The sequence below is a fragment of the Argiope bruennichi genome, chromosome 5, assembly GCF_947563725.1.
Source record: "Argiope bruennichi chromosome 5, qqArgBrue1.1, whole genome shotgun sequence".
NCBI classification, from domain to species: domain Eukaryota; kingdom Metazoa; phylum Arthropoda; class Arachnida; order Araneae; family Araneidae; genus Argiope; species Argiope bruennichi.
The window spans coordinates 13,398,299-13,424,536 of record NC_079155.1 but is presented as its reverse complement, the minus strand read 5'-3'; the positions used below and the strand labels follow the sequence as shown (position 1 = coordinate 13,424,536).

The 26,238-nt window shown below is 27.3% G+C and overlaps 1 protein-coding gene across 1 annotated transcript; it reads left to right on the top strand.

Annotated features, from left to right (window-relative positions):
* Window positions 1–6,851: 6,851 nt before the first annotated feature.
* On the top strand, window positions 6,852–25,023 carry LOC129968660 (protein phosphatase 1B-like). The gene is made up of 6 exons (XM_056082776.1): window positions 6,852–7,208; window positions 11,904–12,038; window positions 13,349–13,564; window positions 14,699–14,919; window positions 19,204–19,399; window positions 21,318–25,023. The coding sequence occupies exons 1-6, from the start codon at window positions 6,878–6,880 to the stop codon at window positions 22,229–22,231; spliced, it is 2,013 nt and encodes a 670-aa protein (XP_055938751.1). The 5' UTR covers window positions 6,852–6,877; the 3' UTR covers window positions 22,232–25,023.
* The last annotated feature ends 1,215 nt before the right edge of the window (window positions 25,024–26,238 follow it).

The window sequence follows — 26,238 nt, the reverse complement described above, 5'->3', positions numbered from 1 at the left end:
AACACTGATCTAAGAGAATATCAATACTTTTAAATAAATGGTAGATTCCTTAAATGCAAAATTTTTTACTCTATTAATTTTGCCATGGTAAGCAATCCATCTCTCAATGCAAATAACAAAAGGAAAAAAAAAAAAAACTTTTTTTTTTTTAATATTGTGCTTTTTTTTTTTTTTTTTTTTGTAAATGTGGTTATATGTTTAATAAAATGTTCAAATTGCATTTAGATTTGTAGAAATCAAGTGTTTTTAATCTTGTGTGAATAATTCACAAGCAAAAAACCTACAGGTAAAAAGATATTTATGTAATTTTTAAAGCTATCTCAGGATATATTGAAATGAATTAGGGAAATTTTAGATTTGTTTCATAATTATTAATTGAATTCAAAATTTAAGCATTCATAATGATTTCTATTGAATAGTTCTATTGGATTGTATTTATTAATCAAGCCATATAATACAGTAGTATTTGTTTTTAAAAAAATAGCATTATATGAAAATAATTGAAAAAGTGATTTCATATCTTCCCAAAAGCAATCTTAACACTAAGAATAATTAGATGCTTAAAAGAAGAAGAAAAAAACATTGTATCCCATATACTTAGAAATTTTATAAAATTTGCTATTTTGCCATTCCATTCATTAATGTTGATGGGAAATCTTCATTTCACTTTAAATAGGTGAAATTGTTGAAAGTTTTAAAAATTAAATAGGTTAAACAGAAAGTTGAAATAGAGTGAAGACACAGAAAGCCAGGCAGCTTCATGTTAATGAAGATGTCAGAATGGTTGTAAAGTGCATGAACTGATCTGTAGATTTGTTTTCATGATCAGATGTTGGGTTTGAATTTTCATTCCTTGCTTGCGTGTGCATGAGGCTAATACATCTGTAAATCCCAAGCCCTTGAATGAAGTATGGACTTTAAGAGGTTGGTCAGCTCTTTCATTAGATCATGTTCAAAATTAAAAGTTTTCAATACCTAAGTTTCAAAACAAAATTAAAAGTTTACCCTTTCTGCAGTTTCAAAACAAAGTATTGAAGATTTGACCATCTCTCAATACACTTACATGCATATAAACTAGATAAATAAAAAACGCAAGGATTTAATTAAATGAATGATCATGTTACTAAAATTGAAGTTGTGTGTCAAATTTTGATTTCATTCGGTCGAAAGAACGTGCCTCGAAATTCTTCTTAGTTTTTTTAAATGTATTATTAAGTACAAAACGCTTATGTGCGGAACTTCAAAACTAAAATACCCATGACGTTCATGAGAGAAAAAGTTGGGAGGCTTATATTGCCGGGTTTTCCTGCGATTGTTCCACGTGTTGCGAAAACGAAAGCATGAATTTTGTGTTATTAATATTCGAAGTTATTTTAAACTAGATGTAAAATATGACCCTTCTTTACAGTCTAGAACTAATTTATTGGGATCAAATATTTGATGCTAGAGTTAGACTAGTTACATAAACAGCGGAATTTTCCGCTACGGAAAACTTATCGTCGCCGCCGTAACTGCAGTAGTGCACTGAAGTAAATTAGAATTTACACATTAAATTAAAAAATAAACGCACTGGCAGAAACTGTGGAGACACGACTGTCATTGGAGTGAATGGTAATTTCCACGTCGCCGTCCAACTATAGATTTATCGATTAATTAAAAAAAAATCAACCAACGGAATTGTAACAGGCTTTCCATCATCAATAATAATACTACTGCCTATTCTGATGTGAAAGGGGACGCTATTGCCGGCGACCTGGAGAAACAAAAATTCCAACTGAATTGAATGGAAGATTGAACAACCAACAAAGACTGGAAAGATTTCGAACAAAAATAAAACATGAAATTCCACCGTGCCTCACACCCGAAGTAATATCAAGAATTGTTGCCATTCCTAATAAGTTTTATATTTCCTGTTTATTTTCATTTTAGAGTTTATGTTGCATCTTATTCCAGCTTGGAATTGGCAACCCGGTTTTGATTTAAGTAGAATATGCTGCATTTGCTTTAGCGAGTTCGCAAATTGTACAGACTTGATCTATATATCAAGAAAAATATCTGCAAAATATATTGGCAATTTTTCATACTAATACATTCATTAGAAAATTTAATTTGAGTGTAAATGAAATGTGGTCTCGTAGACCGCACCTCCCCAGTTAAGTCCTAAAATTTCACCTCCCCAGTTAAGGGTTAAATTGATCAAATGATCCGTACATCAAAGAGATGAAATAACGTAACGTACAAAATTCTATCCTTAAAGCAAAGCGAGTTCGCATATTGTACAGACTAACTGTATGGCAAAGGATACCGACGTGCTCTGATTGGTCGATTTCTTTCGCACATGCTGTAGCTGCTGTAACCCTGTTGCATTGTTTTGTTTTCTACGTACTTTTTTGCCTGCCATTTTTCAAAATGGAGAAATTAAATCTTCTAGAGAAATACAATTATAAAATAATTGAGATTGATGAGAATAGAGCTATTTTTCGTATTTCAGATCTTGTAAATAAAGATTAGCACAGGTAGCAATTCTTCTGTGAAGTATTATTAAAATAAGACTTGAAAATTAAGCTTTTATTTTAACGGGAAATGATCGGCCAATTTTTTTATTAAATTTTCACGTTAAAATCATTACCATAAAATATTTATATGCAAATATAGTATATTTATTAAGATATTTAGTTGACATTAAACGGAATAGAAATCATTATAATTATTGAATATTCATGCAAAATAAAATAACACAAGGAGATATTTATTTATTAATTTCGTATTCAAATTATTACCATCAGATGTCTATCTGCCAATGGTCAATATTTGTTAAGAGATTTAGATTCATATAGTTATTAACAATCTAATTATTAATCTTGATATTTGTTATTAACTTAATATTCAGATTTATTAATATATAAACAGTTTATACATTTTTTTTGAATACATATTTCTTGCATTTCTTTAACACATATTTTAGGAATGGATTCAAGAATATCAACAAAGATGGGAAACAGTTTGGCACAGTTTTTCAAGGTTTTAGCCAAATAAGAGATAACTACATAATTATGTGTGCAAAACATTGCCAAAAAGATGCCAAGGCTTAAACCAATCAGAGCACGTCGGTATCCTTTGCCATATAGTTAGTCTGTACAATATGCGAACTCGCTTTGCTTTAAGGATAGAATTTTATACGTTACGTTATTTCATCTCTTTGATGTACGGATCATTTGATCAAATTAACCCTTAACTGGGGAGGTGAAATTTTAGGACTTAACTGGGAAGGTGCGGTCTACGAGACCGCATTTCATTTATACTCAAATTAAATTTTCTGATGAATGTATTAGTATGAAAAATTGCCAATATATTTTGCAGATATTTTTCTTGATATATAGATATGTTTTAGAAATTTTTCAAAATATATTATCATTGAAAAAAGTAAATGCGTTGGAAGATACGTTTTCTTCTCAAATTATATGTTACAATAAATAATATTCTTGAAAAAACATTTTACTTTTTAAATCATATTTATTTTTACAGTATATGAAGGTATATAGAAGACAATATAATGTAAAATTCAACTATTATATGAAAAATATATAAATTGACAATGGGTAAAATTGGCCCTTTTTGATGGGCTTGTATGACTTTCATAGCACGGTTTTCTAGGGCATTTTAAATATACAGGTTAAGAACTAGTATAAAAATCAACCTGTAAATTCTGTATATATATCTCTTGGTATATTAATATATTTTATAAATTTTTCAAAATACATTATCACTAGAAAAATTATGTTTGAACATACATATCAGAATCAGTTGAATGCAAACTTTCATCAAAAAACTCTTCTGTGCTATTATCCTTATCACTAAAATCACTTTCTGCTTCATTTAAAAGTGTCTGGAACACTGCTTCATAATAGGATCAGTAAACTGGATGATATTTCGGGGCCCAAGTTTTAGCGCCATCTGCTAAGCTTTGTTTATCACTGGAACACTAACAGGGAGGTGCGGTCTTAGAGACCGCGCTTAAAGAAATAACTGAATTATTTTAAAAGGCATCCGCTGAAATCGGTTGAAAAAGTGCACGTGTATTGAAGGTCACAGAACAGGAAACTACAGGGTAAATCCATTTAAATGAGATAAAAATAGAATAGGGGTGACCAAAAATCCATCGCTAGCGGTCTCACAGACCGCACGTCCACAGTTAAGGGTTAAGTCTACTTCATCTGTAAATACTCTGCCAAGTTTCTATCATCGTTATGTAAATAGCCTCATGAAACCGTCTGTCTTGTGTTGTGCAAAAATAAACTTATTTCAAAACGGAAGTGGTGTTCCGAGTCATAACAAGTATAAAATCACTAAAAAAATAGAAAACGTCCTGGATTTGACGGCATCAACAAAAATCTCATCACCCACTTAAGCCAATCTTTCGGCTCACTGAAATCGTTAATGCAATATTACAATTCAAACATTTTCTAAATACATGGAAAACAGTAATTGTTGTCTTAATCCGCAAGCTTAAGAACCCGATACTGCTAGATAGTTTCCGACCAAGTAGTCTCTTCCTAAATCTCAGTAAAATTACCGAACAAATTATCCTAAATAAACTGAGCAACCGCGTAAATGATGAAATCTTCTTTTACCAATTTGGATTTCGGAAAAGCCTCTACTGTTGGGCAGCTTCTCAGAATGACCGAGTGCATCAGACATGGCTTTAGCAAACACCAAGATACTGTTGCAATTTTCTGGGGCAATGCTAAAACATTCGATTGCATTTGGGTCGAGGGCTCATTTATAAAATAACGCATGAAAATCCCAGACGGTCTGATCAAACTATTCTCTTCATATCTATAATTCTTTGCTTATCTATAATTCTTTGTTAATCTTTGCTTTTTGCATCAGATTTTCTTTCCTTTTTTTCTCCTCTGGTTATTTTGACCCGCTCTATTTTAATTCGAAATTTGTGCATTAATTGCTTGTTCGGCTAGTTCAAGTTTGCAATTTATCTGCGACTATTACACTTACTAATTCCACTAATCTTTGAAGTTTACTGCATTGTTAAATAAAATATACATATCTTCTCCTCCATCTTTCAATAAGTGAAACGTGTTCTAATTGTTCTGTTTAAGCAAACTATTAAGAGTTACGGTGCAAAGCCAAATTAAGACCTCTAGGGGCCCTAGGAAATGTAAGTTTTGAGGTTCACCTTTTTCTTTCTCAGCTTCCAAAATTTGATTTTTTTTTTATTGATTTTAATTTTTATCCATCTAAACAGTTTTAAATAAGAAACTTTATCATATTGAAATAAAAAGAAAATTTTTGACTTCATGTGACTTTCAAGAGAGTTGGTTTTAGTATCTCGCATGTGGAAACTTAAAAATTTTAATTTAAAAATAATCTTATACAAATTAGTAAAAATATGTATATAAACCTTTTTAATACTGTCTTATTGATATTTAAATATAAATTCGGAAATTTTTACAAATGATAAAGCTGGATATCTTTTTAGAATTACAAAACAACGTAAAGAGAAATTAAGAAAATTAGATAGGAGATTAATAAATAAATTAGAAGATAATTAATTCGAAATGGTGTTGGAATATTTATAAAAATTTATTTTAATGAAAAATTAAAATGATTTTTTTAAAAAAAATATTTGAATTTATTTTTAAGTGCATGGCTTTTTTACACAAGTTACCCATAGCATTTATCCGTATTACCTCTTTATTAATAGGCTTGCTACGTTAAACAATCAATGTTTTATTAAAAACTTTTTTTTATCCTTTTCTTAAATTACTAATGTTTACAAATTAAATCAAACACGAAAAACAGTAAATAGTTTCGGAAAAATATTTTTTTTCGTCATATTCTTAAAAGCAATTACTTTTGAACATAATCCATCTTAGTTTTCTCCTTTCGAGATTTCAGATTACCTTCCTATCTCGGAATTGTTAAAAAGCTATTGAAAGCTAAGATTAAAAGAGCTATTGAAAACTAGATGTATGAGGGCAGATATTTCATGTCGAGCTGAACTTCTTAATAAATACTACTTTACATAATCTATCTGTCCTTATTATTAAAATTCTAGTTATCTTAATCATCTATTGCCTGCTTTTTTTTTTACCTTATCCATGCCTTTTTACTTTTATAAATACGCAATTAAAACTTTTTTATTCAAAAAAAATTGTTTATTTGTCCTCGGCATTTTCGATAAATTCAAAAGACTACAAATAATCATGCTTTTACCTGCATGATTTGTAGAAATTCTAACGAGTGATTCTAGATTATCAATTAACCTTCAGAGTGCAAATGCAGCGAGACACTGATAAAAGAAATTAGTCAACAAATTTTTTGTTGATGTATTGAACCGGATTATCTAAAGCTCTGCATTTACAAATTGAAATCGAAACTGCTTGCTAAGTCTAATGTACATTTTCTTTTCTCTTATTGTATTTTAAATAATTTAACTAAAAAGCTTAATACGTTTTATTTGATGTTTAGATTACTCATTCATATTTCATTTTTAAAAGAAAATATGACAATACTTTAAATAATAATTTCTGATTTCATAATGAATATGTGCGATTCTCTGATACCTAAAAAAAAACCTAATTAACAATATTAAAATTTGTATTTTCGAATTAAAATAATCATTTTAGTAAGGTAAATATTATAAAAGAACGAAATGGGTCACATTTTAGATTATTCTTTTACTCGATTTTTCCAGTGAATTTCGGTTTTCCTTTTAATTCTGTTTCCTGAAATTTTCAAACCCGTTTCCCGCAATATCTGCGATTCTCTGACGTCACGTTAGTTCTAGCCAATCACATTTGAATGTCAGGTGCTGACGTCTCCAGCTAGCTGTGTGACGCTTGAAATCAAGTAGTGTATGTCCAGTAATATTTTCGTGTCTGCGATGACACCTAGTATTGGTCTTAATTTGCGTGTTACTGGTCATTGTAATCAAGGTGGGCGAAAGTATATGGAAGATGCTTTTGTTGTTGCATATCAGCAAAGTGAAGATCAGAAAGATTTAGAGTATGCTTATTTTGGTATTTTTGATGGTCACGGCGGTAGAGAGGCCGCCCTATTTGCTAAGGAACATTTAATGAATAATATTGTTTGTCAAAAGTCTTTTTGGAGTGATGATGACAATCAAGTGCTCAAAGCAATCAGATATGGTTTTCTAGCTACGCATCATGCTATGTGGAGAGAAGTTGGTGAGTGTTTAGTTTCGTGTTTGTTTTTCCAAATTGTGAAAATCACTGCACGATTTTCGTTAGTTGCTGCCTAAAATAGTGCCTTTTTTGTAAAGTGATTGCTTTGATTGTTGTATTTTCTTTCAGTGATATAAAGATATTGAAATTCATGATGAATAATTTCATTGTGATCATTTTTAATTGTTTATATCATATCTTCAATTCAATACATATGATCGCCATGTTTGTTTTCAGCTGTTGTTATCATGCGCAGTAGCATTCAGACATTACGTCACTGTCTGTCAATGCCAGACTGTTTACCCTTTATTAGGGAACTGGTAAATCCTCTAAAGATTTATGTGCGAGATAGAGGAAGGCCCTGCGCCTTTTCTGTAATTACGGAAAAGTATTTCTTATACTTAAAAATTTCCTTTTACATTATTTGTGGATTTGGTTACTTGATTATACGTATGAGACATATTTAATCAAAAAAGCTTACATTTATTATATTTTTAGGCATTTTAAATTCTAAATGAAAAGTTTTTTTTTTTTTAAACTTTCATTAACTCTTGATTTATTAGAAAAAATGTTTAGCAATTAATTTTAATTCGTATTTTTTATTTATATTTATACATTTATTTAATTTTATACGTATGTTAAAAGTTGCTCCATTAAAAAGTGTATCTCAACTTTTTTTAAAAAAAATTTAAATATTGAAAAAAGAAATGCAAGAATTAATAAAAAAAAATCTATTATTTTGATCAAGCATAAATTAAATTTAAATTGCAATAATTAGCAATTATTAGCTAATAATATAATGCATATCTGAGTTACTCATAAAACTGAATAATTTATTAAGAAATTAATTAAATTGTTAAGTTGATTTTTGCATTTATACTAAAATTAAGCAAATTTAAAAAAATGTGCGGATCAGAGGATATTTAAAAAAATATATATATTAAAAATTAAACTGAATTTTGGTGTTTTTCCGTGAAATTTCCAAAAATATGATTGTACAAAAATAAAATTTACACTTTTTCAAGATTTAAAGAAATTATTTTTTCATTACCGATATAATTGTCATTAATTTTTTTAAAAATTACAATTTTTAAAGGTATTTTTTTTTTTTTTTTTTGCTAAAATTTTAACAATAGGTTATTTTGTTGTTCTGAAATTTAAACCATTTTTATTGCTTCATCAAATTTGTAATCACATAACTTTTTTCCATTGTTGATTCTACTTAATATATGTATTGCTTATAAGACAAAAAAAAAAAAAAAAAAAAGAGAAGTTGCAGTACCACAAAATTTAGAAGCTAATTATTTATGCGAAAATATTTGTATGTATTTTAAAACCAATATATGTTTAATGCTCATATTTAAAATATTTAAAGTGAATGCATCATACTTGATTCATTTCACAAAATCCCATTTTTACAAATAATAGTTCCATTTGTACAATTCCTAACAAAAAAAATGTTATGCGTGAATTTTTTATCCTTAGAAATTTTTTGTGTTAACTTTTAACCTGACTTTCTAGATATTTTACCTGGAACTGACATCCTATACATTTTACTAAAAAAATAAAAGTATTTAGTTCTGTATTCTTTAAAAATAGAAACAATACCTTCTACCAATTAGTCACAAATTTCAGAGGAAGTGAAAATCCAAATGTTATGAATTTGGATTCTATAACATGTTATCTCTTCATGTGTATAATAAGAAATTAGTCAGTATATTAACATCCTTTTTCTAAAAGGACTTGAAAGTGTTGAAATCTCCCTATCTACCCAGTGTTTTTGAAACAGACCTTAGTTTTACATAGATCGAATTTTGGTCAATAGATCTCTTGTTGTTTGGTTTTAGGAAACTTAGTTTGAATTCGCTCCTAGATTGGGCAACATACTGTATTTTTCTTTACTTAATGGGAGTCATGTTCATTTTATAAGTTTGAGGAATAAAATCTTAAAAGAAAATACTTTTCTACTGAATGCAATTAATGGATTTTTCAATTATACATCTCCTGATAGTGATATCTAGGTCCTGAGTGCCTTTTCTTATTATGCTATTTCTTATATTTTACTAATTGAAAATTGCTTGATCAAGCATTATTTTGTAATGATTGTAATAAATATATCTTATCTGTAACTGTTTAAGTATAATATGAATTTAAGAATAATTCCATTAAAATACAGGGAATAAAGCTAAGCAAGATCTTTTTTACTATTACATTACTTATTTTAAACTTTTAAGATAAACACATGTTTTCTGAAAAATGTGCATTAACTTGCTAATTGGTGTGATTCTCAAAATTTCTTATTTGGAATTTTTTTCAAGTGATGTATATTGAAGATTGTGAAAGGTTATTTCTTGGAGTTTTCTCGTAGCAATTTGTAACATGATATGCAGGCCATTTGCAAAGAGTGAATTGTTTACATGATGGTTCATTATATGTGGGCTTGCTGCTGAGAGTAAACCCCCTTACATGCATCAGTCTGAAGTTCTGGTTCTTGAAAGAGAGTGTGGGTTCGTAACACATTTCTGACACTGTAAGGTATTCACTCTTTGTACCTGGCTTACATATCAGCTAAGAAATTTTTTTCTTCTTGTTTCTCAATTTTTAATAACAACTTCTAATGCTCATCTGACTGTTTATGATGCGAGTATCAAAATTAAGATTTTATTGACATATCAGGAAAGCAGTTTGAATATAACATTTTTACTTTCTTGTATCTTTGTTTATAATAAAAATGAATGTATATTATGTTGGTGCTCTACAGTCTAGATTATTTACTCTAGAGCTAAGACACTTTGCATATATATATTTTGTAAAGTGAAAATGGGTGACATTGGTAGTAAAGGATTTTCAATTCCAAAATGGTCAAATGAATTCAAGAGAACATACATCTTTTACTGCTACATTACTAATGACTGTCCGAATTCATTAAAAGGAAAAGCTTATTTTTTACAGTGCTGTTTAAAATGACTGCTTGTGAGAAAATGTTTTCTTAGAAATAATTGACTTTCTTTTTCAAATCTGAGAAAATGATTATATGGTAACTTAGAATAATATATGGAATAAATTTTTGTGGGTTTTTTGTTTTGGTAGAATTATGTAATATTCAAATTATTTTTATAAAGGCTATTTGAGTTTTTCTTTACTTTCGGGACCACTGGCATGAGTCGGAATGTACATTTGAATTATTTTAGAAATATGAATATTTTTATATATAAACTGTGCAAAGTTAATTATGTTTTAGAAAGCTTGTATATATATAGAAATTAATTTACAAATCAAATTTAGATATAAAAAAATCTAAGAATTGATAGTATGATTGTTAACTTTATTTGGAAAAGTATATACTTCAGAGAAAATAAATAAATTTTGAAAAGGTTTCATGCTTATTTAATAATGAACATTTTACTTTATATTAGAATATAAGCTTTTATAAAAATTATGAAATAATTACAATTAGGCCAATGCTTTTTTTTTTGTTAAACTATAATAGATAAAATTACCTGATGTTTTGTTTTAATTACTTATATGACTAATGAAAATTATTAATTTTTTTTTGTATGAAATGATTCTACTTAAGAATTTTTTAATAGTTTTTTTTTTCTTTCTTGTGCAGTTGTTGTTCAGAAAGTACAAATAATTTTCTCCATTTGATTTGTATTGTTGTTTGTATACATATGGAGGAATACCTAAGTTTTTCAAGTATTTAAATAATTTTGAGTTTAATGAATTAATTTTTGAAATAATTTTCAAAAATTAAATATATTAATACTGTATATAGTTAGTTCGGTGCTAAGTATGCTAATATACAAAACTTGAAAGAACTTTTGCCCACTCGAATTCCTACGATAACTAGTCACTATAGTAACAGTTGTAAATAAAGAAATTTGATGGAAAGAGTTCTCCTGATGAGCATTGCAATCTAATTGCATTATGCTTGCATGAAAAAAAGATTTTTAAATGTGTAGCCTTTGCACCAATGAAAACTTAGATTAAAATATTTAGTTAACTGTCACTGCTAGCTAAAACTAAGAAAGGTAATTTTCTAGTAATTTTTTAAAAATTTTGAACAATTGTACTACAACTGTATTTGAACAACTCTCTATGAAATGAAATAAATATGAAACATGATAATTCTTGAAAAAGTAAATTAAAGAGAAGTTTCTTTGATATTAATAAAAATATCTATATTATTAATTCAATATTTATGAGCTATTTAAAACAAAATTGATTTCATTGTTGCTGTTGTGACTTATGACACTTTACTAGCCTGGTGACAGTTATGTGTCATCAATTTAAGCTGAGTGAGGGTCTCTTGTTTTTTCAGTAGCACCAACTAGGGCCAAGAGAATGACTTAACTACTTCATGCATCACATTTGTTTGCACAGCCCCTTTTTGCAGGGCGGCACATTCACACACCTCACAGATAGAACACAGAAGAGGAAGAACCATGCCGAACTGTGACTCGAACGCGGGACTCCTAGATCATGGGGAAGATGCGCTACCCCTATGCCAGGACACCGGCAATTTGATTTAATATATACAGAATAATACAATAATATATACGATTTATTATAATTATTTAAAAGTGATTACCTCATATTTTTGAAATTGTATCATTAAAATGCATATAATTTAGATGAAATTATTTATGTAATGAATCATTTTACAAAATTTTGAAAATTGTTTTTTTTTTTTAGGTAAATGGCCCAAAACTGTGAGTGGATTACCTAGTACATCAGGTACAACTTCTAGCATAGCATTTATTCGTAGACGGAAATTATATATTGGTCATGTTGGCGATTCAAAAATTGTTTTGGGATTTCAGATACCTGGTAAGGATATTATATATTTAACTCTTTTAACTAGCTCTTTAATACTAATTTTTTTTACCATGTTCTTTTGATTAGTGCAAAAAAAAAAAAAAAAAAAAAGATTATAAATTTTTGTATTTTTTAATATTTTTATGGTGCAAAAATATATAATAAATAATTATTCTTAATTAACATATTAGTGTTTTTGTTAAAAATAAACACAAAAAGTATTTTCATAATAATTTTGAATTTTAAGAATTTTAAACTGGCTATTTTTCTGCATAAATGTGAACATAAATGACTAAAAAGAATGAAATATGATATAAAATTTTTAGTGGCAGAAAATTAGAAAGAGATAAAAAAAAATTAGAAATTAGAAGAAAAAATTGAAATCTTTCAAAAAAAAAAAAAAAAAAAGACTAGTTTAGATTTAAAAAAAAAAAAAAAAAGGCACTAAGATAGTACTAATCTAAACAGGCTTGACACAGATAAAAATCGCCTCATATGTGGTTGGATAGATACCAGGATACTGAATCGAAGGATGCTTGCCATAACTTTTTAAAACTCTCATAACAAAATATCATGAAGGGCTCTATTATAGCCAAAAAGCAATTGCAACTTTATACAAAATAAATAAATAAATAAAAAAAAATGTTTTACTTTGAGTTTATTCAATATAATGATTTTTGGCAAGATTTGAAAAATTGAGTTAACTTGGAATAATTAAGCAAGGAATTAAGTATTATATTATGAAATTTGCTTTGTACATTATTGTGAAATTTGTTATATTTTTTCTTTAACTATATTTATTTATAAATAAACATATATTGCTCTCTTTCCCCCTTCAGATATTTATACTTTTGATTTCTTAATTATATTTGTTGTCAAAATATAAAATTATTTTAGTTCTAAAAATTAATCTTTTTTTTTTAGACTTAAGCAAATTTTAAATGTTATGTTATTGAATACAGCACATTTTTCTAATGATGTGAAAATTTTTAAAACATTCTTTGGTTTCTTTTGAAGAAGAAATTATTTATGAAAATGTCATATATTGATGCAAACAACAATATTATTTCCTCAGTATAGTGGCATTTCTATCACTTTTTTCTTTTGAGTTCACTATTTACATGTTTCATATTCACAAGCCTGTATTTTACTTATATAGAGCTATATAATGTATTTATATAATTAATACTGACCAAAAGCTGTTCTATATTTTTTAAGTTTTATATTTTGTTTGTAGTTTTGATTATATATATATTCTTTGTAATCAGTTTGTATTGTGCATACAGTTTCCTACTTTTTATTTAATATTATGTAATATTTAGGATCAAGTGAATGGCGTGCATTTGCTCTTACTAAAGACCATAAACCCGAGACACCTGAGGAAAAGAAACGAATTAATAGTGTTGGTGGACTTGTGATGAATAAAGCTGGAGTGGAAAGAGTTGTATGGAATCGTCCTCGGCCTGGTCATAAAGGCCCCATTCGTAGAAGTACCCCATTTGATCAAATTCCTTTTTTGGCTGTAGCAAGATCATTAGGTGAGTTTTAATTATTCTCTCTCTGTTTTGAAGATTAATTTTTGATTATAGTTATAGAAAAAGGGAGCATTTGGAATGAAGGCAGGTTCTTTTTTGGAGGAAAAGAAAATGTTGGAATATAGATTTGGCAAAATATATTCAGTTTAATATATGAGGCAAAATATATGATATTTATTTGATTTTGATGTTTTCATGCCTTATTCCACTTATTTTTAAACTATGGGTGCCAAACTTAATTGTTCTGTCTTAAAACTTATCTTTAAAATTTGATGAAAATTTATTATTAAATTATTTATTTTATCTATCTATAATTAGGGTTGAATATTTACATTTATTTCCTAATTTTTAGGACTAAGAAAATAGCCATTAGTATTTAAAAAGATTTCTATTTATCAAATCACTAGGAACAATTATAATTTTGTTAGAAGACAAATATAGTGATCATTACTAAAAATTTCATTAGTGCCTTTAAAATTGAAATAGATATTCATCTATGAACATGATATTCATCCTGGATCTCCATTTATATCCTGTTTAATAAATCCCATATGATGTTTAAATCGAAAAAAATCTTTAAAATGTTTTTTTTTTTTTTTTTTTTTTTTAGAAAAAATTATTATTATTATTTTTAAAAAAGTGATTTAAAGCTTTTTGTTTCATATTGATAAGTGTGTGCTTCAGCTTAAGATAGTAAATAAAAATTTTGTTGTTGTAATTGCCTATATATTATCATTTTCTTGATTAAAAAATTGGAGTACTGTAAATATCTGTCATTTAAACATTAAAGTAACAGTTTTGACTTAAAAATATTTTTTCTGATGTAAGAAATTATACAGGATGTCTACTTTAGCCAATAGCTAGTTTATAAATTTATAGAAGTATGTATTGAAATTGGGAAAATGTGGTAAATAACCCAAAGAATTATATTTTGTTTTGTTTGAATAATAATAATAAAAAAAAAGGGTGCAACAAAAAAATTATAAAGTTTATATATTTATGCACTTCTCTGCTTTTAATAGCCATATCTAGTAGAATAATCTTGATAATAAACTTTGGTTTACAATGACAATAGTTCAATTATATTTATGCACATAACTTTATAAAATAGTTAATGGCATGCTTTGTTATTAACAGGTGATTTGTGGAGCTATAATTATGTGAAAGATGAATTTATTGTTAGTCCAGAACCTGATGTGAAAGTGATTAGTATTAATCCTAACATGCATCGATGTGTTATATTTGCTTCTGATGGTTTATGGAATATGCTATCAACTCAGTGTGCTGTAAAAATTGTGCAGGCTGCTGAAGAAGAAAATGAAAAACTAATTCTTGAAGGCGGTAAAGCCAATGGAACAGTAAGTAATATATTTTTAAAAAATTATCTCCTGTTTTTCTGCGTTACCAATGAATTATATCAAAATTTTAAATTATTAAAAATACTGTATTGTTTTCATTGCATAAATATTACATTGAAGTGCACATATTTTTTTCTCTCGCAAAATAATTCTTTTACTCTATGCATTGACAAAAGATTACCAGGATTAATAATCCTGAAGTATACATATATGAGAGAAAATAATATGATAATCAGTAATTACAGAAAAAAATGTGGTTTAATGTAATTTTCGTAGAATTTTTTTATAAAATATTTTGTGTGATGTAGCTGAATTGAATGATTTTTCTTAATAAACAGTGCCCCCAAAAATTATAAGGACACGCAAAAAATCGCCAAATCTAGAAGCCTTGTTTACAAAATCGTATGCAAATTTTTGCAGCAAAAATAGAAGTAAAACTAAAATATTTTATGCGTAAAGTAATTAAAATTTTCAATTTTAAATCTGCTAAAATTTAAATGTTGATTTTTAAACCTAAATGAAAACGGAAAAAAGTATAAGGACATTGCTTTTTCTCCAGTAATTATTTAAAAATTTGCATATTTGAAAGCATAAAATGACAATTCTGAGTTAAAAGATTCATTTGTGAAAAGAATTTCCCACTTGGCGACTTTCAGTGTGAATTTTTAAACGATGCCCAAAGGAACTCGACTTTCTGACTTTGAAAAATGAAAAATTGTTGCTTTTCGAGAATGTGGATTAAGTGGATGGGAAATTTCAAAAAGAATCAAGAGTTCTAAAACGATGGTTTGTAATTTTCTAAAAAATCCTGGGATGTATGGTATGAAAAAGCAAACTGAGGGACCAGAAATTCTCACTCGTCGACAAAAAAGAATGATTGTAAGGAGAGCTTGCAAGAAAAGAGAAACTGCAAATAAAGTTAGACAAAATTTGAGATTACCATGCTCAGCAAGTTCAAAATGTTTTGAGTAAACATCCTCAAGTTTCTTATGGGAAATTAGTGTCACGCCCCCCTCTTACAAATCATCATAAGAAAAGAAGAGTTTACTTTGCCAAAAAATACATTTCTCTTGGTCAAAAGTGGGCTGATGTAATTTTTTTGGACGAAAAAAAGTCCAATCTTGATGGACTGATGGTTTTCGTTATTTTTGGTATGATCTGCGAAAGACCAAGGAAGTGTTTTCCAGGCGTCAATATGGTGGTGGCTCAGTTATGGTATGGGGTGCTTTTGCGGCAAATGGAACCATTCCAATTGTATTTGTCAACCGTAAAATGAATTCGGACAGGTATGTTGATATGTTAGGAGAAAGTTTGTTACTTGAAGCGCCACTAATTACTTCAGGGGACTATATTTTTCAGCAGGATAATGCTTCGATACACGGTTCTACGAGTGCAAAACTCTGGTTAGAAGCTAATTCTGTAAATTTACTTGATTGGTCGGCGAGAAGTCCTGATCTTAATCCAATCGAAAACTTATGGGGACTTCTAGCCCGAGAAGTTTATAAAAACAGCACACGGTATCAATGTACACAAGATCTTGTCGTCGCTATCAAAGACGCTTGGGAAAAAATATCTGTGGACATTTTAAAAGATCTTTCAGGATCTATGACCTCTCGGCTTATTCAAATGATTGAAAAAAAAGGTAGTTTTCTTGATTATTGAAACATTTTTTAAGTATTTTACAACATGTCCTTATAATTTTTTCCGTATTTTCTTTAATGTTAAATTTTGTAAAATCAATATATTGAAGCTAAATTATGTTTTTTATGTGGTATAAGTGTTATCACAAAATTATGCAGCAGAAGTAAGAAATATAAAAAGTTCATTTAGGTGAAATGGAAATAAAGCATATTTTCATACTTTTTTCACGCAGGAATTTAGCTTTAATGACCTCACAGTTTATGAAGTTATTGTGTATATTTTAAAAATTAATATTACAAAGAAATTTATGTATTGTGTTATATATTAAAATGATTAATGGAACAGTTTGTTTGTAAAATTGCATAATTTGTTTCATATGTTTTGTGAATTTATTTTGATTTTATTTAAATATATGTGTGTATCTTTCATGAACTTTATTGGCAGCATTCTAATCATAGATTAATTTTAAATAGTAAACTAGAGAGGAATAAATAAAAATAGAACTAATATATTTCATCATATCAGTACATTTGATGCTTTTCAGTGGTTATAATTGTTCTACTAAGTTTCATATTATTTGTATTAGAATTTAAAAATTATATATATATAATATAGGAATACCAATTTGTTTGTATTAGATCTGTTTGACTGTGTTGTATTCTTTGGCCAAAGTATTAGATCTGTTTGACTGTGTCGTATTCTTTGGCCCAAAAAAAAACAAAAAAACTAGACCAATTTATTAACAAATCAGAGGATATAAATATTTATTAAAATATTAGTATTAATTCAATTAATGTTTTCAGTTTGAAGTTGATTAGATTTAATATTTAATCTTAATTAACTGTTAACAGACTAATTAACATATAGGTTTGTTAGTAATAAGTAGTCTTACATTTATGTACCATTCTGGTTATTACATTCAAGCATTAAAAACTATTTAAAGGGTATTGGGAAAAAGAATCTGCAATTAAAAAGAATAAATAAATAAATAAAGGAAAGTTACATTTGATCATAGGTAAAAATGCAGATTAAAAAAAATAAATATATATTTTTATATTATTCATATATATATTTCTTTTATGTCAATCACTTGTTCAAAGCACACTGTAGCACATTCAATTGCTGCATGTGAAGAAATCATTGAGGAATTACAGTTGTATGATGTGCTATGCTTGCTTGCAGTTCCTCAATAGATATGTTTTATAGTGTGTTATGCAGAATCTGCAGCTTCTTCTGGTAGTGCAATTATCAGTAAATCCCCACAAATATCTTGAAAAGACTGCACAAAAACATTATCTTTACTTATTAGCGTGTATGGGGTGTTGCAACATTTTGCATGAAAATAATACTCTAAACATTATTGTTTTTAGATAGGAACATTATTGTTTTTAGATTTTTATTGAATAAGTTAGTATTTATTATTAAAGATGGTGGGGCAGTTTCGGGTCTTAAAGAGTAGTCTACTCAATTCTTATGGAGAAAGCTAAGAATGATGGGAGCAATAAATTAATACTGTTTAGTTATGTAAACAAAATTGGTCATTCAAGTACAGCATCGAGTTTTTTAAAATCCTTAAGGGCCATTTCCGAGTATTCACTGCTCCTTTTAGGGTAAAATACTCTGCTTCTGAGTGTAAAATTTTTCAGGGCCATGTAGTGTTAACAGCAAATTGCTACTGAAGACATACAAACACTACAAATTTATTAATGAGGATCTAATGGTTACAACTTTGCATCATTGGATTCTTCCCATTTAATTTCTCATTTCTAAAATGATTTTAATTTAGATACTTCAGAATACTGGAACACCCAAGATTCTTTTTCAAAGATAAGAAAAATCTTTTAATTCCTTCAAAAACTGCAATGACAGCTCATGTTCTTAAGTGGGTTATTATATAAATGAGATTTCCATTTAATGGATAGTTATTAAGCAAATGCATGCTGGAACATTCTTTGAGCATTCTTAGAAAACTCCCTGTCACCCAAATCCAGCACATCCCATGGGTATTCAATCAATCACACTTAACATTAGGAGAGGAATTTTGCTGTGTTATCCATGCAGAGTCCATAGCTTTGTTGAGTGGACATTTGTTGATTTTTCGTGTTGAAAAAGTTAAAATGAGAAGAAAATGTTTCATACTATAGACAAAGCATACTCCTTTCCATGTACACACTTATTTATGTAAGCACATTCCACTTAAGTACAAATGTTTAAAAAGTAGAATCTCTTTGAACCATAGCAACAGCAGTTTCCTTGAGTCTAATTTAAAAGGCTTATTTCTTCCAGGTAGCATACACACAAACTTAAGTTTTTTTTTAAATTTTAACAATCATTATTTTTAAACCATTCTTTGACATATGTTCATTTCATAATCTTTTAAAGGCTATTTATTAAAAACATTTTAACCAGTAAATATTGACATTTTTCTCCAAACAGGTACTAATTAATATAAAATCTCTGTTGAATTTTTGTGTCTAAATTATAGATTTCCTATCTTCATCAGTCTTAAAATATGTGTGGTATGTATATATACCATGTTTCAATGAAATACAACTATTGCATTAAGATTTGCATAGATCTCAATTCTGTCTATCCTGTAAGTATTAGAAAATATGAAGAATATTAAAATATCTGTATTTTCAGGGCAAGCAACCCAATAATCCTTCCAAGCTGTTAGTAGATGCTGCATTAAAACATTGGCTTGAATTAGGAATGAGGGCAGATAATACCAGTGTCGTTACTGTTATGTTAGATCCTCCTGGGCCACCTAAAAGTGAAGTCCTTCTTCGTCAAAGAGTGATGAAAAGATTGAGACCAAGAGATGATCAGCCTGAAGAAGGTAGAGTTTTAATTTTATTCTATGAGGATATTTGTTTTCATTTCCTTAAAAAAGCATCAATTGTCACAAAATCTATTTGTGTAATGATACAATTGCTCTCATCATATGGAAGAATAATTTTTGATCGTTGGATGATTTGATTGTAAAACTAAGTTGAGATTTGGAAATAATAATTCTTCTTGGAAAGAACATTTGGAATTTTTTTTTCAATCTTTGCTAATAAATCTCAATAATTAATATTAATTTCATCCAATTTTAAAGGAAGATAGTATGTATTTTATTGCTATAGGACAAAGATTTCGAAGTTATGGTACATCTATCTTTTTGTATAGTATATTATTTTGGTTGTATAATTTTGCACAAAAATTTAAATGAATATTAAAGTGGCATTCATTTTTTAATATTTCATGTGAGCCTTAATATATATATATTTATATCTTTTTAAAATTAGTTCCTGATTCTCCAATCATACTAACTACATATATTTTTATTATATTCTATTTTATATTGTCTCTATATTTTTATTATTAATATTGATTATAATTTTGGGTGGAAAGTAAAATGATTGCTTCATTCTCCTAGTTTTATTTCTACTCTAATAAAAATTTAGAATTAACAAAAAAATTAGTTTTCTCATTAAAACTCTGAGATAATATATCAAATCAAAGCAAAAAAAAATCTGCTTTTTAAATATTTTATTTAATTATTAATCTTAAATATTCCATTTAAGATGCATTCATTTTCAATTCAATATATTTTTGATTCTTATTTATGTGATACTAAAATTAAAATGTAATATAAAAAAATTATCCACTTCAAAAAAATATACATTGTTTAGAATTTTAGCAATGAGTTTTGTATTAAAAGTTCCAAATTTAGAAATTAATGTATATAAACATCTTATTTTATCTTTCCTAAATTTCTTATCCGATTTTGAAATTAGCTTTTTAATATCATTCATATTCTTATTCAATTAGTAATCATTATGATTGTCTTTCATAAATAACATATTTATGTAGCATAGCCAAATATAGCTATTACATTATAAAATAAAATCAAACTTATTGTGGATTTTTTAGAAGATGATTAAACTTCTTTGATTTTATTAGAATTGTTCTTATATGGTCTAGGTATTAAGATTAGGAGGGGGAATGATTGTTTTACTGTTTGCTTGTTTCATAATTCTGAACTCTGTATAGATTTGATGTGATATGATGAGGTGAGGTGGGGTGGGGGTCCCCTTTTTTGATTTACTGACAGCACCATCAGGAAGATGTTTAAGCCATGGTATTATATTTAACAGGCTTATGTACATGATGGGTGTTTATTAAAATAGAGTTTCAAGTATGGATTCCTCCAGTTCCAAAGCCTTGGAACTTGTCACTAGCTATATGACCCTAAATGTTAAGATTGTATTCTGATTAATGTATACTATCCATTAGCATCTAGGAAAGCGATTTCTCTTGTGATATAATTTTAATTTTCTGCACTTTAAAAAAAATTATGTTTATAGATGCAAATAATATCAGATTACACTTGCATTTAGTTGTACATTTTTAATTATTATATTGTATGGAGAAATTTCTCTTTTATTTCATTAATTCAGTCAGAAAGTTCATTTATCTTTTTTTTTTGTTCATTAAAAATATGATCTATTTATATTGTTTTTATTATTTATATAGCAAAGTTTTTTTCTGTATAACATTGAAGAATTGTTTTAGCTAATTTCTAATTCTTTTCTTTAATCCCTTAAAAAAAAAGAATCTTTTAAAAAAAGCATATTTTTATATGCATATTGAAAATACATATTTTTTTATTTAATGCATTTTAATCATTTTATATGAAGTAAAAATAAGTAAATATATGCACAAATTATTTATTTTGTTTAAAATTAATATTTACGCATTTCTTTTTATAGGTGTTGAAGCAAAAAATTCAAATTTAGATACACCTACTACTCCTATTATTAAAGAAAAAAGAAAACCTATTGAAGGCAATGAATCTCAGTTAAACAGAGAGCGTAAGCGTTCATCTGATTCTGCCGTTGAAATGGTCAATAAAGAAAGAAAATTGTCTTCTGATCATGAAGAATCTGTTCCAAAAAATCTTCCTAAACCAGTCATTTTGTCTCCACAACGAGTAGTCAAACAGTCATCACCAGTCAAGCCAGTTCTTAGGGATGAAATTATAAAATCTCCTGAAAATGTAAGTTCCCCAACTGTTCCTATTTCACTGATGAGGTCAAAGAAGAAAATCCATGACCCACCTAACTGGGGAGGGAGTAGTAGTACAATGACTGCTAAAGAAAGTGAAAATGAAAATAGGGAAGAGTCAATAAATAAGCCAATTGCAACAACAGAGAAACCTATATTAATTGAGGGTGCAAGTGAGACTCCTATGCTGAATGAAAGTGGACAAGAGAAACTTGTTCCTAATGTTTCACCAGTTAAAACCGATTCATGTGTTTCAAAACCAGAGAAAGATGATACCTCACTTCCGAAGAGTGCTAATTACCCAATTAGCAAAGAAAATGGTAGGGTTCATTTATGTGAAGTGGACAATATTTTTAAATTGAATGAAAGAACTACAGAATGTTTTGAGAACTCTGACAGCTCAAAACAGAGTGAAATTTCTCCTAAAAGGAAGACAGTTCCTTCCACAGTGAAAAATTTTCGAAAAAGTACTATAACGCGTAGAAATTCTTCATTCCCTGCTGTTAAAAGGCCTCGCGTGCACCAGAGAAATTTTTCCTCTTGTCGGACAAATACTCCTCGAAAGGGTTTTGCTCATAACACTAGAGCTCAAAGTGGCATTCGAAAATTGAAAGTGTGAAGGGTACAGGATTCCCATCTATATCTAGCAACATATTCTACTACTATTATCATAATCATGTGAATGTGTTCTATTTAAGATCAGGAATAACTTTTTGAAATGTAATTGCTATATTTAACTGTAATCTAGTAGGAGTCTTCTCATTTTCATTTGCTAAGAAGTGATGATGCAAGGACTACAATAGAAACTTTACAATCCGGCAACTTGAATGAAGCCTTTGTTGATTATTTTGATGCTTTCCCATCCAAATCTTAAACGAATGTTAACCTCAAATTGCTATTGCATGATTTGATGGAAATTGTTTTTAAATATATAGTTGGAAATAGCAATTGGTATTTCAAATTAGTGTTGGTATATTTATATTATTTGAATTTTAATGAAATATTTATTTTAATTATTATGTTGTTGATTGGCATTTATTTAATCTATATGTGACAGCATTATAAATTTATTTATTACTATTAATGTAGTTATTTAATTGATATTGTTTATATGATGATTTGCTGTTATAAGAATAATTTATAATCAATGCATTTTCAAAAAAGATACGTACAAGTTACATATTAATAAATATATATGAATCTGGTTATTTGGTAATCAGAAAATCCATATCCCGGTTTCAATTGCATAATTTATTTTTTACGAAGCTGTAAGCAAAATACTTTTTGCATACCCTAGTTATATTAGTTTTTATTTACAAAATATGAAATTTGGTGTTACTTTTTATTAATATTTATATGAATGTTGATATGTATATATATAATGTATATAATGCTGAAAAACTGAAAAGTATTGATTGTTAATTGTACTTTTATTTCTTCTCTTGCATGTCGGATGGTAAGGATTCTAATGTAATGCAATTCCTATAGACTATATTGACCTCATATAAATAGATTTATATGTTTTGTAACATGTGAAAATTTTTATCTAGTTATTTAAACATGGTTGCCCAACATATAGAACTAAAAATATTTTTAAAATTTTTGGTGAATTTATTAAATAGTGCTCACAGTCAGTATTAAACTGTGTTTTTATAGGAATATCACCTTATTTTGAAATTTATTTATGTAATGACTGAATTATCTGAAAAGAAAATGAAAGTTTTTAGGTAGAATTAGCAGTATTGTAAGAGGCTTGTTCTTTTTATCCAGCCTATTGTATATATATGTATGAAATGTAAAAAGTTTAATATAGATTTTAAAAGCAAAAATATTTATCTTTATATGACTGCATGATTTTAAAAATATATGAAAAAACAAACAAATAAACAATGTATTTATTTAAATTATCACTGAATAAAATTTGATTATTTATTGCTATATTAAAAATTGGAATAAATGATTAGGTATGCCTATAAGAATTTTTGGTATTGTAGCATTAATTTATTTATGTTCCTGTCATCTTATTTTATTACTTCTGCTTTGCAGCTATTTTCTATTATCATAAGTATAAAATTGTATGCATTTTTAATTTTGCTTTAAGCAAGGTGAAAAAAAGGGGGCGGGGGTAAAAAAAGAGATGCACAATGAGATTCCTATAGTGAAATCTAACTTGCATTCATTTTATTCTCTAAAGATATTTGATTTTTCCATGAATAGAAAAGATGTATTTAATTTATGTAAATCAGGGCTTCTAAAGCTTTTCCTTCCATCAAGTTTATTTTCCCTACAAACATATTTTGTGATCTTCATCAATGACAGAAAAGAAAATCAAATTTACAGAAAGATGAAAAAGAATAGAATATTAAATTTTTAGTTTATGATTAAAAAACAATAAATTTTTATAATATTTCAATGAAATATTTTAAACCAAGAAAATATTTAAATTATTCCTTATTGCTTACATTGAAAAAATAATTCTGCCAAATGTTTTTGTAATCCCCACTTCCACCATCAATATGATCCTTCTATAGATTGGGACTGATAGTTTAAGAAGTCTTGTTTAATAATAATTAATCTAGTTTATTTTATAGGTAAATATGTATTCTTTAAAGTATAATTTGTTTTTACTTTTTACATTGAAGGATTTAGAATCTACTCCTTTTTTTAAAATTAATTTTTGAATAGTTTTATATCATGTATTTCAAAGCTTACAGTTCTTTTATAAAGCATGTATGATTTTACAAGCACTATATTATTTTTTTTCTCTTTAATTTTTTGGCAGCTGACATTTCATTCTCAAAATTAATTATGGAGAGACATTTTTCCTCCCTTTAATTTATTGATGGCTGATAAAGCATTGACATAATAAATCCATCCATAGCATATATTTATTTGAAGATTTTTCTTATAAATGAAGAGCTTATGAATAAACAAAACATACTTGTCTGTGTTAAAAATTGCACTAGATGAGTGTATTTGCTTGAAATTATTGATATAAAAGTTTTGTTTCTTTTTGCTAGGGAAAAATTAAATTCTTGCATTGGATATATCTCATTTGTAGGCTTATAAAATTAAATATTTGTAATTCATTTCAATACTTAAAGAAAAAAAAAAAGGCTATTTTTAACAAATGCTTTTTATTAAATATAGCAGAACCAGCTATTAATCCACCCTCCTTTTTTTAGGAAGATGTATTTTTATACTTTTCTTTTCAAAAAGGAGATATAGATTTCTCGACATGAAACTAATTTGCAGGATACTTTAATCCTGTTCATTTATTCCTGAATTTAACTATTAATCATATCTGATTGCTAATAAAAGAAGATTTAAAAAACAAACATATCATATGTAATAACTAAAGCTCTTTTCTTGTCTTTCAAATTTTTGAACAGAGCCTTGCTTTTTTTTTTTTTTTTTTTTTGTATATCAAAATATTCTAAATAATCTTATTTCCTCTCATAATCTAAAGGTTAAAGATGGTTACAATCTTGAAATATCTAAAAGAAGATATATTAAATTTTAATCGTGTGAGATAATATTAGTAAGTTGATAGCAAATTTGTTCTAGAAATTCTTGTATTTATGAGTTTTTATTTCATTCTAAAATCTAACCTGGATTCTGATCAATATTTTTTCTAATTGTGATTAGAATTGTGCGTGTGTTCTGTCTGTCCATAATTACATGCATTCAGAACATTGTAAACCCTTAAATTTTTTATTTTCTTTTTAATAACTTGATTGCATTTTATAATTCATTGTAATTTGAATAGTTTAAATGTTTTCATAATAATAATTGATTATCAGACTTTAATTTGCTGTTTCATGGATATTAATATAATTCTATCTTGAATCAAAATGTAATTTTTTTATTCCATTTTGAAAAATTAGATTGAATTTTAATTTTCCAGTTTTTGCAAAGTTTATGATGAGCTCTAAAGTTAGAGAGGACTAAAATTCATAATGTTAATAAATGATTTGGTTTGTATAAGGAGTATAGAGACCACTAACATTGAATCAATTTAATATTGAATTAATATGCTCAGTATAGATTCTAACATTGTGTGCTTTTTGTCCTAATTGTTATGAAACAGGGTGGTTATTTATTACTAATTTATTGTAAATCAAAATTTCAAGGTTCTGCTGTATTTCATTTTACTAGATTTAACAAATTTTGAAATTGATTTTTTTCCCTACTTTACTTTTATAAACACAGCTATAATTTTTTTTGCGCTCTAAATTTTATATAAATATATCATTAATATTTTCATGATTTTTGAATTTGCCAAATGATGGTATTGATGAAAAGCCTTTATGTTACTATACTCAAACAACAACAGAGAATTAGAAACAAAGCATTTATTTTTTTTATGTTAATACATATGATAGTTTTAATTAATCATGAATCATAAATCCCACATCCTCTAGGTTAGGTTTCACTAAAAGTATCTTGTTTTTTTTATGTTAATACATATGATAGTTTTAATTAATCATGAATCATAAATCCCACATCCTCTAGGTTAGGTTTCACTAAAAGTATCTTGTTGACTGAAAGCTTAAATTAATTTAGACAATAATGCTTAATGCACATAGTGCAAAACAAAGTAGAATTTCAATCTTTAATTTTTAA

Excerpts from the sequence above, each read along its gene's own strand:
- LOC129968660 (XM_056082776.1), top strand. The coding sequence starts at position 6,878 with ATGTCCAGTAATATTTTCGTGTCTGCGATGACACCTAGTATTGGTCTT. Across the intron at positions 7,209-11,903 it reads TGCTATGTGGAGAGAAGTTG|GTAAATGGCCCAAAACTGTG; the intron begins GTGAGTGTTTAG and ends TTTTTTTTTTAG. Across the intron at positions 14,920-19,203 it reads GCGGTAAAGCCAATGGAACA|GGCAAGCAACCCAATAATCC; the intron begins GTAAGTAATATA and ends CTGTATTTTCAG.